This window comes from Mustela putorius, unplaced genomic scaffold (genome assembly GCF_011764305.1).
Source record: "Mustela putorius furo isolate JIRA1106 unplaced genomic scaffold, ASM1176430v1.1 tig00003909_pilon_pilon_pilon, whole genome shotgun sequence".
NCBI classification, from domain to species: Eukaryota; Metazoa; Chordata; class Mammalia; order Carnivora; family Mustelidae; genus Mustela; species Mustela putorius.
The window spans coordinates 27,818,784-27,834,425 of record NW_025422057.1 but is presented as its reverse complement, the minus strand read 5'-3'; the positions used below and the strand labels follow the sequence as shown (position 1 = coordinate 27,834,425).

The following is a 15,642-nucleotide window of genomic DNA, read 5'->3' as shown; positions in this document are numbered from 1 at the left end:
AAAATCTGCCTGCCCCTCGATGCCTGAGACCCATCTCCCATGCTCTCTGCTTTTCTATACCCAGGGGGAGTTGCAGTTTCCAAGAGGAAGGTTAATGCACTGTTCCCCTCACCTGCAGGCTGAATTCTCCTGGAGCTCCTGGGGGAGCATGGCCCATCCCAAGGACAGAAGGCTGTGAGGAAAGGACCCCTCGTGGCTCAGGGGTGAGGCTCATCACTGGAGCAGTGATAGGTGCTGGGGGCATAAATATCTCTGACAACTAGACACAGAGAAAGAACAGCATATGAGTCTAAGCTGAGAGACTTCCTAGGCCCTGCTTTGAGAGAGCAACAAAAGTTTTGAGTGAGCAAGGGAACAGAGTAGCAAGTAGGGAACCAGGAGACAGGGAGATTGATATATGCATACAAGAAGGAAAGAGAAGCTGGCTGAGAGGAGAAGAAAGAGTGAGGAAAGGGACAGGACAGTGTGTGTGCTGACAAGCAGATGGGCTGAATTCTGGAAGAAAATAGAATATGGGTCATTGGTGTATGTATGGGGGTAGGTGGCATGAACTGACCTTTTTCCTCTGGAGGTTTGCCCTGGGCATTGGGGCATTTTTCAAGGAGTCTTGAGGTCCTGCACAGCACAAAGATAGAGATATTTAGGGGCACAGTCAGGAACCCTGGAAATTCAGCCTGAAGGCCAGCAGAATTATTTGAGCTGGAGTCGATCACACCTCCCTCTGCCAAACCAGACAGGCTCAGCTGACATTCTTCAACCCAATGGCCCCCACATCACTGCTGTGAGGAAAGATGGTAGTGGAGGGGGGAAGGGAAGGAGGCAATGACCCAGAAGACAGAAGCCATGGAAAGAAGACTGACCTGGGTGAGCAGTCGAGGGGCCAGTGATCGGGAGGGCACTAGAGCAGGCAGCACCTGGCCCTCCTGGAGGGTGTGTCGTAGAAAAGTTGACAGGAGGGGCTAGGGACCCGAAGCTTGCAGGACTGACACCTGGGAGTCTCACGGGAAGTGGAGGGAACAGTCGAGTCGTCTCAGCCAGAGAGGTAGAGCTAGGCTGTATGGCGTCTGAGGATACCACAGGTGGAGGTGGACCAGGAAGAGGCCATGCTCCAGGGAACCCCAAGGGGTTAGAAATTTGGGCTTTTTGCCCACTTAATAGAGGTGGCTCAAAAAAAGCTGAAAAGGAACAGAAACAGGTCATTTGCCACCAAACTTCAATTTGGGAGAGACTCAGAGCTTATCAGGGAAGAATAAGGCAGCAATAAAATACAAACAAACATCCCTAATAATGATAATGAAAGATGAGTATGTGTGTATGGAGACCAACCATTTACAGAGTACTTTTAACTATTCCTCATTTGACTCTGAAAACAATCCTGTGGGGTTGAAATGACCAATATAATAGCTATTCTCACTTTTCAAAAGAAACAGTGGCTAAGTCTGTTGCCCACAGATACAAAGCCAGTAAGTCATAGTACCAGGGATTCAGACTACAAATTCCAAGGTTCTCTCACTATACAGTAGACATAATGCCCCCCAAATCCATGCTGGCCATGCCAACTGTTATCCTCTGTGCTCTGCCCAGATACATCTTGACTCACTCACTCACCAGGCCTTACACTAGGGGCCAAGGGCAAAGGCTGGGCTGCCTGGAGCTCAGGTGCCCTGTAGGCACTGATATTCTGTGTTTGGGAGCTTTGATAAGGGCCAGGATGGGAAGATATCAAGGGTGTCACTAGTGATGACTGAGGTGTGAAAATCCTTGGCCTTGGAGATGGAGTTGGAACCTGTGAAGAGAAAAAAGGGTCAGCACCTGGAAAGGAAAAGAAGGGTAAGTAATTGAAAATAAAAGAACAATAAAGAATATGGAACAAAAAGCTAGTTCTTAAAAATCAACAGAAACTATGTCTCTATAGAAAGTGACAAAGAGGGGCATCTGGGTGGCTCAGGTCTGTTAAGCGTCTGCCTTTGGGTCAGGTCATGATCCTGAAGTCCCAGGATCCCTGTGTCTGGCTCCCCGCTTGGTGGGGAGTCTGCTTCTCCTACTCCCTCTGCCCCTCCCCCTGCTTGTTCTATCTCTCTCTCATTCACTCTTTCTCTCTCAAATAAATTATATCATAAAAAAAAAAAAAGGAAAAACAGAGTGGGAGGAATTATTCATCCTCATGTCAAGACTTACTACATAGAGGTAGTATTCAAGAAAAAGTGGTACTGTCAGAGAAGACACACAGATCAACATAATAGAACAGAGATCTGAGAAATAAATCCATACAAATATGCCCAGTTATTTTTTAATAAAGGAGCAAAATCAATTCAATGGAGGACAGACAGCCTTTTCTTTCTTTTTTTTTTTTTTAAAGATTTTATTTATTTATGTGTCAGAGAGAAAGAAAGCGTGCGCACGGGTGCACACACAGGGAGAACAGCAGGCAGAGAGAGAAGCAGGCTCCCTTCTGAGCAAGGAGCTGGATGCGGGAATCCATTCCAGGACCCTGGGATCACAGCCTGAGTTGAAGGCTGATGTTTATTTTTTTAATTTTTTTATTTTTTATTTTTTTTGTAAAAGATTTTATTTATTTATTTGACAGACAGAGATCACAAGTAGGCAGAGAGGCAGGCAGAGAGAGAGAGAGAGAGAGAGAGGGAAGCAGGCTTCCTGCGGAGCAGGGAGCCCGATGCGGGGCTTGATCCCAGGACCCTGAGATCATGACCCGAGCCGAAGGCAGCAGCCCAAACCACTGAGCCACCCAGGTGCCCCTGAAGGCTGATGTTTAACTGACTGAGCCACCCAGGCATCCCAAGACAGCTTATTCTTTTTTCTTTATTTTTCTTTAAAGATTTTATTTATTTATTTGACACAGAGAGAGACAGAATGAGAGGGAATACAAGCAGGAGGGGTGGGAGAGGGAGAAGCAGGCTTCCTGCCAAGCAGGGAGCCCCATGTGGGGCTCGATCCCAGGACCCTGGGATCATGACCTGAGACAAAGGCAGACGCTTAACCACTCAGCCACCCAAGCGCCCAAGACAGCCTTTTCAATTATGGATATCCACTGGCCAAGAAAAGAAGGAGCTTGGCCTAAGCTTCACACCATATGCAATAATTAACTCAAAACAGAACATAGCATAACTGAAAAACAAAAACTATAAAACTTTTAGAAAGAACACAGGAAAACTTTAGGGGAGTGTAGACTTGCAAAGACCTAAAACGTGTGATCCATAGAAAGAAAACTATAAATTGGACCTTATAAAATTAACAATTTTTGCTTTGTGAAGGACCCTGTTTAAGAGATGAGAAGATAAATTCTTACATAGTTACACACACACACACTCATGAGATCTGAATCTACAGATTGTACTAGTATCAGTTGCTTGGTTTTAACGTTATACTATGGTTGTGTGGGACACTGGCATGAAATGGGGTGGGGGAATGTGATGCATGAGACCCCCCCCCAGTACAACTTCCTATGAATCTATAATTATTTCAAAACAGAAAGGAGAGAGGGAGAGGCAGAGAGACAGAAAGAGAGAGAGAGGGGACAAGGAGAAGGAAGAGGAGGGAGGGGTAAGCAGGGGGAAAGAAGAAAAAACATTAGGGTGAGAACTAAAGGTGGGACAGGATGAACCGTCAGAGCTTCTGTCTGATAGCTCTATTTACCATCTTGCTGGATTTTGTTCCCCAGTCCCTCCAGCAGCATCCAGGCAGGTATCCTAAGTTAATAGCACCCTAACCATCTGGGCACTGGTTGGTACCTGGGGGGTCCGTCCCCCCACTTTGCAGACTCCTCTAAGCCATCACCGATTTCTGTCCATTCTACTTATTAAGTATCTTAAATCTAACCTCATTCTCTAGCCTTAGGTCAGTCATTCTATGCCCTCACATCTCTTGCTATTGCCTTTTAGTTGCCTCCAGCCTTGCCCTTCCTAAACACATAGCTAATCATTCCCCTGCAGAAGACCATTCAATTTCAGGGTCAAGTCTAAGGTCTTCAGCACAGAATTCCAGGTCCTTCCTGCTCTATCGCCCACCTCTTACTCCAGCTTCATCTAATCTCACTCCCCTACAACAAACACCTGTTTTGTAGCCCCACTGAAATATCAGTAGTTCCTCAAGTGGGCTTTATTTACACTCCCTTCAGTGCTTTTTTACATGCTGTTCCCACTGCTTGAAATAACCTTTACCTATTCCTTCCTTTGCCTAAATAACTTAAATTTCAATACTCAGATCAAACATCATACTCATTCTAAAATAAGTCCTAAGCTTCTCCTGCTCCCCCAAAGACCAAGTTACTTTTTTCTGTGTGATCCCATGGTACCGTATCGTACCCCAATCACGGCATTTATGAATTTTACTGTACTAATCTTTTACATATCTGTCTTTCCATGAGACTATGAGCTAATGAAGGACATGAATCATGGTTAGGCCACATTTCTGTTCTAAGAACCTAGCAGTTGTTTGACAAGCAGTTATTAAGGAATAAAAAAACAAAAAACCTGAATCTATATTCTACAAAGTTGGGAATTTTCATCATTTTTATTCACTAATATATTCCAAGTGCCTAGAACCATGTTTGGTACCTGGCAGACATTAAATAGGTATTTTTGAATGAATGAGCAAATGAGTGAACAAACCAAACCAGGCCCTACCTGGTGAGAAGGCTGGAATCCCAATCTGTAAGAGGATGTTTCTTTAGAGTGGGGGGTAGCTCCCACCACAACCCGAGCGAAGGGGAAAGGAGGACACTGTTGGCCCAAGACACCAGAACCCTGAGCGTGAAAAAGTCGGTCTCTCAGCTGCTGAACTGGTGCCTACAAAAGTTATAATAATGAAAAACTGTGTTAATTAAAATTTAAATGAGTAAACATCCGTTCTTATAAGCCTGGCCTCATATAGCATTCAAACTTCAGTTGACCCTCTACATTTCAGCCACCTTAGGTGACTCAAAGGTCCTAAACCCTGCCAAGCCTCCCTCCTTGGCGTTCCTTCTACCTAGAATGCCTTACATCTGCTGGGAAGCTGCTTCTCTGTGAAGGTCCAGCTCAACTGTTTTAACCACTGGAAAGCCTTCCTTGATGACTACTCTATGCAAAACCAGCCCCTTTCCTGGAGTCTCATAGCACCTAGTATAAGCTTCTGTTATAACACTGTAAGTTACTGACATCTGATTTCCCCCAAGGGATGGTGAACTTCCTGAGGGACTAGATCTCATTTATTCTAGAATTTCAGCATCTGCGGAGTGCCTGGAACATGGACGTGCTCAGCCAGTGTTAGATGACTGAAATGGTTTGCTCCCTCTCCATGGTCCCACTCACCTGAGTACAGTCCCTGGGTAGATAGCTCATGGCAGTGGCCAGGCTGCCCTGGGCTGCCAGGAGGCTGGCATACTGAGTGACCCTGAAGGTTGTGGCAGGGCCTGAGCTCACCCTGTCAGGATCCCGCAGTAGCTCCAAGCTCCTATTAAGGACCATCACCTTCTCCATCAGGTCCTACAGGAACAGGGATAAGGGCAGTCAGGTGTCTTCCAAGCACATCCTGCTCTCTCAGGCCAGGCAGTTCACCCAGGGACTTCCCACTATAGGTCTGAGGGTATCTGGCCATGGCCAGGTACAAGCAGCAGGTGATGATTTGTAGAAGATGTGACAGTTAGAGAAAAGCCACTTGGCCTCACCTCCCAAGCTGTTAGCATTGCTCCAACTGAGTCCATCTGGCTCTTAGACTCTCCTACATCTCTGCCTCTTTTTTTGCTTTCTCTACCCTTTACCCTGCTAGTACAGCATCAACTTCATGTTGTTACACTATCGTTTCATCTGTGGCTTTGTCTTCCTGTGAGTCTTCTCTAGTTACCTGTGGAATGTCTTTCACAATTTAAATACACAGAACTTTTCATAGCAGCTAAGAGACCCAGGTTCACAATTATTCAAACAAAGAATAAACTTGTAAAACCAAACCTAAAGTGGGAAAAAATTGTGAAAGTTAATGCCTAAGCAGCTCTTGCTCAGTCTCCTCTGACTGAGGAGAGAGGAAGGTGCTAGCTCATCCCAGACACTGAAGGCCCTTTTCTACTTCCTAATAGACTGGTCACAGCCTGGGGACCCGGAAGCCTCGCCTCTGATGCCCCTGCACATCCCCGTCAACAGCCTCTCCAACGAGCCTGGTGTGGAGTGACCAGGGCCCTGCACACGGAGAGTACCTGCAGAGCCAGGGGGTACGAAGCCTGGTGGCACTTTGCCCAACACTCCACCAGCAGCTCCACACTCCCTGAGCACACATAACAGAGTCTGGCTTCGGAAATTAGTGCTCCGCCACCCTCCTGCTCCATGCGAGTACCCAGCATGTCTGCAGAGAGATGGAAAGTTCTTTAATGGCATAGCTTTCCTGTGCTTCTTCTCATTCTCCTATTTGAAAATAGGCAGAGGACCATGAGCTGTGGGACAAGTAACCGCAATGTCTTTGGACAATACTGAGGCCAGTTTTGCTCTACAGTGAAGGGCAGAGTTCTTGCATAGAGATGTAATGAGAAAAAGTAAAACAGGACAATATGTGATCACTACTGTAGTCCTAGCCTCCCAGCTGACCCAGACCTTGGCCTTGACAACACGGCCTGGCCTCCCAGAGCTCAGGCTGCTCCTCTGCCTCCTCCCTCAATTGTGTCTGTTAACTGCATGCCAGAGTCACACCACTCTGTCTGAAACCTAGGGCTACCTACCACAGAGCTCAGGGAATTTTTCTGGCCCGGAGTATGTCAGTAGTAAGGCCAGTGCCTCCTTCCAGTTCTGCAGGTTACAGGTGTGCACCATATCCTCCCAATTCTTCCGCACAACACAGGCTATCAGCTATAATGGGCAGAGAGAGAAGGAGGTCATCAGCCATCCATCCAGAACAGGCAGTCGGAGTCACACACAGGGACATGCTAAGAAAGGCCACTGGTGAGCAGGCTTCTTGTTAGACCACTGACTAGGGGTTGCAGGTGAGGGAGGGCTGGTTGGAGCGGGGAGAGAGAGAGCCTGGCAGAGCTTCTAAACCCCGAGGTGTAGGCATCCACCTGACAAAGTCCAAGTAATCCCCTCCCCTCCTGCACAGTGGGCAGTTACCGAAGAGATTCTGGTTTTCTTCTTGGCCCAGTAGCACTCCTGTGTTCGCCTTAGCAGATCTGCGCCTCCAGCCTGGGCCAGGATGATGGCATCAGCAAAGCGCTCTTCCTTCAGACACAGTTCCACAGCAGGGCGCAGTGCTCCAAGCAGGAGAGCCTGGCTCAGGAGTCCATCCGTGTCTGCAAGCGGAGGCATCCCCTCCATGTCAGCCTGCCCTCAGATCCTAGCCTCCGGTCCCCTACAGGGCCCACAGTAGACCCCTTCTATCTCTGTATCTCCCTTGCCCCAAATGAAACTCCCAAGTTTCGTTCCTCAGCAACAAAATGTAGCACACTATCCCCGAGTACCAGACCCAGGACTCTAAGGACAGGGCTCGACATGAGGGAGGGCCTCACATGGCAATACCAGAGGGACAGTGTGTGCTTGCTCAGCAAGAACAGGGTCGCAGTCTTTTAAGAAAACAGTAGGAGAGAAAATATCTTGCTAGAAGGCCTTCCACAGCAAAGATGTATCCATAAAAATCCAAGGAGGGCTCTAATCACTAACAGAACCACCCAGCACTTGTGATGGTGGGAGGGAGGCAGGAGGCAGGGGACAAGAAGATGTTCTCAAGTCCAAGAACTCTGAGCCCACCTACTCCCACACAGAGCATTTCTCTCCCTCAGGATCAGAGTACCTTCTGTGATGGGGATCTCCAATGGAGTCATATTCTGAGGGACCAGCTCATCAAAGAAGGATGAGGAGGCAGAGGCTTCCTCTGTGAGGTGTTTGGAGGTCTGTGCAAGAAAGGATGGAGGTGGCTATTTTGGAAATGAATTGAAAACAGATAGAGAGCTGGCGTAGTAGCTCTCTCTGGGAGCTTTACTATCTGGCCCATAATGATACAGATAAAAAATAACCAGATAAGGTCTAGGAAGGGCTCTAGTCCATGGTTAAAACAGAGCTCCACTCCAGCCCAAAAGTTTATGCACTCTGTGTCTCACTGTGGTTCCAAGAAACGAGGAGTCTGAAGACATCTATGGAAGCCAAGCACTTTATGAGAGCGAAACAAAGAGCCAGGAAGGGGCAGATGCCCTAAAGACAGGTCTCCTGTGCTACCCCAGGTCCAGCTTTCTGGGCTCCCACCACACCTGGCTGCAGAAGACCTGCTGTCTGTTACTGTGGAGATCGTCTCCCTTGGACTGAGGGCTCTCACCCAGCCCCACGTCACTCTTCAAACACGTGGCCACCTGCAAGGAGAGACCTGTGAGTATCCTCTTCCCAGCATAAGGTCAAACATCTAATATGCTTCCTTCCCACCTTCACACCACACTGACTGGACTCTCTAAGATCCTGGCCTATTTACCTGGGGAGAAGCCTACCTCCAGGAGGTACAATGTTTATATATGCATTAGGGAAGCCCAGAAAGAGGTCACTGAGACAGTTTCCACTGAAGGCCTTCTCTTCTTCTCTGCTTCAAGTATGTGCTTCTGATGTAAAAGCAGCTTACCTTCTTCTGAAGCTCATCTTTACTGTATCCTAATAGTTTTAGAAATTTCATTCTGGAGTCTTCCTCTAAGGTCACCTAAGGAACCACAGAACACACAAGTCTCCATTAAATCAATGTGAATGATCCTCTCTTGCATAAGTCCAACGTCTGTGCCAGTGTACCCTCTAACAGAATTCTTCGTGCTACCAGAAGGGTCCTACTGAGGCCAACACCATCTCTCCCCTTTCTCTCCCCAGATTTGATTCTGCTGGGCTAGAGGCATGGGTGTTAACAAAACCCTTGCCCACTTCTACGTGAGAACTAGACCTTCTGTTGACTTACTAGATCTATTAGCCTGGTTACCTGGTAAGAGTCAAATGTCAGCTATGTTTCCAGGCAACACTGCTTGCAATGGATAAACTGCATCTGAACTGGAACTAAACAAACAATAAATAGCCTCTGTGGGCACCACACCCCAGGCTGCCCTCATTGCAAGGACTCTTGTAACTGAACAGATCTTTTGCAGGGACTCTAGAAACGTTTTTGAAGTGGGTACAAGAGACATTAGCTCTTGTAGGCATGAGGCTTCTCTGCCGGGGCCACCTACATGCCTGCCTTGTGTGCATCTCATCTCCTTGCACCTAAGCTGTCTTCTGGGGTGTTGAGGAGGACTCTGAACTCCTGCATGGGCTGTTCCAAGAATCCCTACAGAAGAGCGCCACCTCCCACTGCCCGGCCGACAAGCTGTGGCTCCTGTCCCACATCCTTCTGGGCAGACTGATGCCAAGAGAACCTACAGAGTCTTGTAAGTCTAAAATATCTAGGTGAAATCATAGTTCATGGGGGAAGCTGCCCAGATATAAACCAAGTCAGCTTACCCAGGCAGCGTGCCAGATACTGAGGGCAAAAACCTTCCTGAAGCCCTACCCTAATCAGGGTTAGGGAGCTGAGCCCTTCATTTGTCCTACTCAGAACCATGAATTCTGACTACTCCTTTCTCATAGTCTCTCAGGGCTCCCGCCTTCTCCCATATTCATCCTTTGGAAATGTTCAACCACGTTCAGCTTCAGGACCATCATGATGGACAGCTCTTGGGGAGGTTTTTGACCAGACTCCCCTCTGTCCTTAGGTACTGCTGCCTCCTTTGTTCAGAAGAATAAAGGCTCAACTCCTGATGGTGACCTCTATTCTCTTTCCCATTCCACCATTCCTGGAGCAGTAGAGTTCTGCTTACAACAAAAGCATCATTTCTTATTCTTTTCTTCCCACACCTTTTTCTAGCTTCACTCAGCAGTTGATGATCTTTCTCAAATCTTGTCTCCTTCCCGGATTCCTGGTGTCTATGTTCATGAAGTTCTACTGTGTCTGAAGCACCGACCCCAAGTCTTTCTTAGACCCCCAGGGACAGGCTCTGTCCTTTTTTATTGTTTACTATGATCCCAAAGCTTTGAATAATCTTCTCACTGTCTGTCCAGTAGGTTCTCTTTCTCCCTTTAGTTCTCTCCTCCTATCTGCTCAATTTCCTTAATAGGTGGAGCACTCCTTCTGATGTCATGCACAACTTGAAATTTCATTAGCACTGGAACTTGATCCACGCCTCCAAAATAAATTGGGACTTAAGCCCTGAGTCCCATCACAATAACTTGCCTTGGGTTACCTGAAACAAGCTCAAAGCCTTCTCATGATGATGTCCCCTTCCAGCCAATCCTCTTTCCTTCCCTTCCCTTCTCTTCTCTCTTCCCATCACCTTATCTGCCTTTTGGCATGGCATAAAAGCCTTCACTGTGGCTTTGATAAAGTATCTAGGACATCAGCAATAGAAGCAAAAAAGGCAAGTATCACTTGTACCTCTCAGCTTCCTTAGCTGCAAAAGGTCTCTGAGCCACTGGTAAAAGGTGAAGAGTCTGTGTCCAGAGGGTGGTGTGGTGTAGGAAAAAGCCTGAGAGGTCAGGGCCTCTGTAATCTAGGTCACAGTGTGGTTGTTCATGTCCTAGAGTTTCCAGCTTTGGGGGAAATACTTCAGAGCAGCCAACCTTCATGCTTCTTACCTTCAGGAATTGCCAGAGCATCTTTTCGCTTTGCAGCGATGTTTGTTCGATCTTGTCCTGACAATAATTCAGGAGATTTCCTGATTCCAGGGCCTCCCACAGCTCAGCTGACCGCCTCAGGAATTCAGATTCTATGATGACTTGACTGACGAAGACTAGGCGGAGGCAAGGCTGTGGCACCTGGTGGGCAGGAGTGCTGGGGAGGCCAAAGGTAACCAGCTTCCCCCCAAACTGGTAAGAAAAAACAAGGGTAAAGTTCATCTCTTCAGGCTAAAAATTAACACCAAGTCTACATTACAGGGAAGGCTATTTAACTGGTTGGCCCTAGGATAGAAAAACAATAGTAAGAACTCCTGGGGGTTGAACAGGATCAGGAAAGGAGCAGCAAATGCGCCCCCATATACGAAAACCACCTCTGCATTTTTAGCCCCATCAGCTTCAGACTCCGGCACATAGTTCATCTTCTCAGCTGTGCTAATAACAATCTTCTCCCAGTTACCTGGACTAAACGCCTTGGCATTATCACAGTCTTTATACCCACACAGCCACAGCCACGAAACAGCAGTCTCACCTCTTCTTGTGCAGTGTTTCTCGTGCAGGGCCCCTCTGTCACATTTCCAGGGCTAGCACACCTCGGTTATTGGAATAAGCTGCTAGCCTCTGGGTTTTCCTCCTCCAGTCCAAGCCTCAGACCATCACTCTATACCTACAGCTGCTTAGGAATGTGTTATGGTTTCAGAAGGCCACAGAAGAAAGCTTAAACTTCTCTGCCCGTGGTGTACAAAATCCCCCAAAGTCAGGGCCAGACTCTCTAGCCTTTGTCTCCCTGTTTATTTATGTGACCACTCCACATCCCCAAAGTGCCCAGTCCATTCCTGCTTCTGAGCCTTCACCCACAAAAACAGCCCTACCTGAGCGTCCTTCTCACCAAAACAGGGACCCTACCTAAAGCATCTGTCACCAAGCAGAGCTTATTAAAGTCCCTTGACTCCAGCAGGTTTCCATCGCAGCCCCACATTAACACAACACCACAGCTATCCCGAGTCATCAGGCTGTACTCTGGACAATAGAGTCCGAATCTGGGACATGGGGGCGGGGAAGGGCCCGGGGATTAGGCTCAGTATATATGAAAGGTCTTCAGGTTGTAGCCATGGTTGACAGCTACTGCCTACTCCCCAACCTTTCACTATTTCCCTTCCGGAGACCTCCTCCTTAATGAACTTTCCGAGTTGGAATTCTTCACTGGATTCCTACAGCACAAACCTACACTACAGATCAGCACTAAACAAAACAAACTTAACTTTTGATCTGTTAATATTTGCTAGTCTTACAAAGTGCTTATGTATATTCTTGAGGTTCATGTCAATTCACTAACATAAGCTGACCAGGTATCACTATCCCTGTTTTACAGATAGTCCTGAGTTAAGCGATCTGCCCAAGGTCATCAGCTGATAAGTGACAGAGCTATAACAAGAATGCAGGCCTCGGGCACCTGGGTGGCTCAGTCTGTTGAGGGTCTGACTTTGGATTTCAGCTCAGGTGGTGATCTCAGGATCCCAGGATAGAGCTTTGTGTTGGGCTCCATGCTTGGTGGGAAGTCTGCCTGAGATTCTCTCTCTCCTCTCTCTGCCCATCTCCTCCAACCCATCCATGGGCATTCTCTCTTTCAGATAAATAAATAAATAAATAAATCTTAAAAAAAAAAAAAAGTAATGCAGGCCTCTCCAGACAGACCCATAAATACAGAGAACAAGTTGGTGGTTGCCAGAGGGTTGGGGAGTGGGAGGATGGGCAAAATGGGTGAAGAAGAGTGGAAGGTAGAGGCCTCTAGTTATGGAATGTATATGCCATAGGGATGAGAGGAACAGCATAGGGAATATAGGCAACGGTACTGTAATAGCGCTGCAAGCTGACAGCTGGTAGCCACGTGTGTGGGGAGCATTGCCTAATGTACAGACTTGTCAAATCACTAAGTTGTACACCTGAAACTGAATGTAACATTGTATGTCAATTACACTTCAATTAAAAAAGGCAGAAAATAATGATTAGAGCTGATGTAGAGAAAATGAAACTCTTAGGCATTGCCGTTGGAAATACTGTGCAACTGCTGTGGAAAATGGTATGGTGATTCCTCAAAAAATTAAACAGAGAATTACCTCCTGAAACAAACAAATAAACAACAGAATGTACCTCTCTCAACATCAGAATTCTTCACCTCCCTGGCTCCTGAGTATGTCAGCCTTACCTCCACAATAAAACTGGTGGCTCAGAACACAAGAACCACATCTTTGATACATCTGTTTTCAATTCAAACCTAAATTTATTTATTTATATATATATATTTTAAATATTTTATTTATTTACTTGACATAGAAAGAGAGAGAGAGAGACAGCGAGAGAGGGAACACAAGCAAGAGGAGTGGCAGACAGAGGGAGAGGGAGAAGGGGGCTTCCTGCTGAGCAGGGAGCCTGATGTGGGGCTTGATCCCAGGACCCTGGGACCAAGACTTGAGCCGAAGGCAGATGCTTAACAAGTGGAAGTGAAGTTTGACAAGGGTTTAAAGACAGGCATTGTGGAGGTGGTGGTATTTAAGCAAGGGATCATAAAAGACCATAGGAGGATTCAGTGGCTCAGGAGGGAAGCTAAAGGGAAGGGTACAGGCAGAAGCAGCAAAGTTGAGGAGTTATCTATAGAACAGAAAAGAGTCGTATGGAACTGGAACCCAGGGAACACATAAGGAAAAGTTGGGAATAAAAACTGGAAAGGTGGGGCGCCTGGGTGGCTCAGTGGGTTAAGCCTCTGCCTTTGGCTCAGGTCATGATCTCGGTGTCCTGGGATCGAGAACCACATCGGGCTCTCTGCTCAGCAGTGAGCCTGCTTCCCCCCATCTCTCTCTCTCTGCCTGCCTCTCTGCCTTCTTGCAATCTCTATCAAATAAATAAATAAATAAAATCTTAAAAAAAAAAAAACTGGAAAGGTAAGCAGAGCCCTGTGTACATTTGGCCTTGAGTTCATAACGGAATAGAGGTCAAAGGTTTTGAGCAGAGGAGTGACAGGATGGACTTACAAATTTTTTTCTTTCCTGCTTTGTGTTTCTAACCCTTCCATGTCTGCACTCAGTCCCAGTCCAGACATGTAGGGGTTAGAGAAAAATCAGATGGAGCCCTCAGGCAGTTCTCTATAACCAAACAGCCTACAGCAACCAATACTTTTCAGACTGCACTGGCAGAGTAAGCAAGGTGAAGGGATAGAGAAGAGAGCAATAGTGACTCTGCTTGAGCCCAAAAATGGGCCCTGATGTGAGCACAGGCAGTAGGAATAAATGTCCCACAGAACACAGCTATGTGTTGGGCATACGTGAGGCTTCACAAACACACATGCACAACTGTGCACTTACAGCAAATGAAACACCTGCTGGCCTTCTCATCCATTTGGGGGGTTTCTTTAGAGGAGGTATCAACGATGCTTGGGCCACTTGCTCTGGTACCTGCAATGGTGGGAGAGGCTGGCCTTTGCTGAAAGAAGAAGAGATCTGAAGGCAAAAGGACACCTGTATCACCAACCCCACATGGGGCCGCATCTATAAACTTTATTCTGGGAGGAATCCTGGAGATACCCAATCTGGACAAAGGCTGGACTCCCGTATTCTAGGGAACTGGTAGTGAGGGTAGAACTCCCATGCAGGAAGCTCTTGGAAAGCCTACTGCATCCATGGCCTACAGTGGAATATAGACACAGAATGGATCTACAGGAGAGAAGGAGATGAGACAGTTCGTATTTCCAAAATAATGGTCCTGGCATGGAGATCCAGTGTCCCCGAAATACTACAGGGAACATCCAAGAGAAAGAGTCAACATGAAGGTCTGTTTCGTATTGTAGCAGGAACGACACCGTCCCAGGAAGATGGGCACTACACCAAAAGTGCAGCCCTCCCATCCCAGGGCCTCCCAGTCTCCAATAGTTCCCCTTTCCTCCCAGGCCATTCGTCCTTTTCTCTCCCCCCACATAGAGACAGCATTCCCTCCAGCATTCTCCACCAAGCCTTTCAAACCTTGTCAGCCTGTCTCATCTGCTGGACCTCCCAGCTCCTACCCATCACGGAGTACAAACTGATCCAGCCGTCGAAGGAGGCAGCAGAGAACACTGGAGGGTCCCGGGGGCACCACTGCACATCAAAGCACCAGCTGCTCTGTGTGGGTAGCTTATATACTACCTGTGAGGGAACCCCACCATTAGGGAAACCCTGACTAAAAGGAAGGTAAGCCAGAACATAGCTTATTTCTTCTCCCAGAGAACGGCCAGCCTACCTCACTGCTCCCCAGGTTCCAGCACAAGATCTGGTTGTCCTTGGCACTACTGAGCAGGAGCTCAGCATCAGCCTGGCTCCACGACATGGATAAGATCCCCCTAAAAAGGAAAGAGCAGCTAACATTTGTCGAATGCCTACTCTGAGTAGGGTACCTTATATATCTTGGATAAATTTCACCCCTGTAAAATGAGCAGTCTGATTTCATTTTACAAATAAGGAAAATGAGGCTTTGAAAATTTGAGGAACCTTCGGCAGTCACACAACCAGAACCCAAGTCAAATCCCAGAGCCTGTGCACTACACACTCTATTACTCTGTCTCCCATAGGTTCCTGCAGAACGGCCTGCTTCTTTCCCCAGCTGCAGAGTAGGGACTATGAACAGCAAGAATCAGACACACACTCAACCATATGGGTGCTTGTTTTAAAAAGAAGGGTAGTGAGGACTCAACTCTTCAAAGTCCCCAAGAAGGTATAAAAGCAATACAGCCCTTTAGTAAGAAAGAACAGTGTGGGGCTGCTTTTTCTGCTATGGGCCCAAGAGCTACAGCTTCAGGGGAAAGCCTGTTCAGAGGACAGACAGGAGCCAAGGTTCTCTTATTAAGGAGGTCTTGGATGAAGTAACCTCACCACTTAAAGAAAGAACATTATCCTTGAATCAGAGCCTGAAGATTCTCCCAGAGGCACTAAACATTGTCTCCAAATATTTCTCATGATCCCATCTATACGCC

General features: G+C 47.3%; 1 protein-coding gene across 13 annotated transcripts in view; it reads right to left on the bottom strand.

Moving 5' to 3' along the window:
• The window catches only part of SEC31B (SEC31 homolog B, COPII coat complex component), a 32,005-nt gene that overhangs the window by 3,394 nt on the left and 12,969 nt on the right, over nucleotides 1-15,642 (bottom strand). For 10 of the 13 annotated variants that reach the window (XM_045068512.1, XM_013054636.2, XM_013054642.2 and 7 more), the window contains 16 exons: nucleotides 14,913-15,012; nucleotides 14,657-14,818; nucleotides 14,003-14,137; nucleotides 10,605-10,835; nucleotides 8,578-8,652; nucleotides 8,219-8,317; nucleotides 7,765-7,864; nucleotides 7,089-7,267; nucleotides 6,704-6,830; nucleotides 6,188-6,333; nucleotides 5,310-5,483; nucleotides 4,644-4,805; nucleotides 1,609-1,786; nucleotides 861-1,175; nucleotides 557-615; nucleotides 113-259 (listed from right to left, as the gene is read on the bottom strand). In XM_045068512.1, the coding sequence (XP_044924447.1) occupies nucleotides 113-259; nucleotides 557-615; nucleotides 861-1,175; nucleotides 1,609-1,786; nucleotides 4,644-4,805; nucleotides 5,310-5,483; nucleotides 6,188-6,333; nucleotides 6,704-6,830; nucleotides 7,089-7,267; nucleotides 7,765-7,864; nucleotides 8,219-8,317; nucleotides 8,578-8,652; nucleotides 10,605-10,835; nucleotides 14,003-14,137; nucleotides 14,657-14,818; nucleotides 14,913-15,012 (2,389 nt within the window). The remainder of the gene's footprint in view (nucleotides 1-112; nucleotides 260-556; nucleotides 616-860; nucleotides 1,176-1,608; nucleotides 1,787-4,643; nucleotides 4,806-5,309; nucleotides 5,484-6,187; nucleotides 6,334-6,703; nucleotides 6,831-7,088; nucleotides 7,268-7,764; nucleotides 7,865-8,218; nucleotides 8,318-8,577; nucleotides 8,653-10,604; nucleotides 10,836-14,002; nucleotides 14,138-14,656; nucleotides 14,819-14,912; nucleotides 15,013-15,642) is intronic. The other 3 variants (XM_004749489.3, XM_013054638.2, XM_013054645.2) reach the window with 3 other exon arrangements.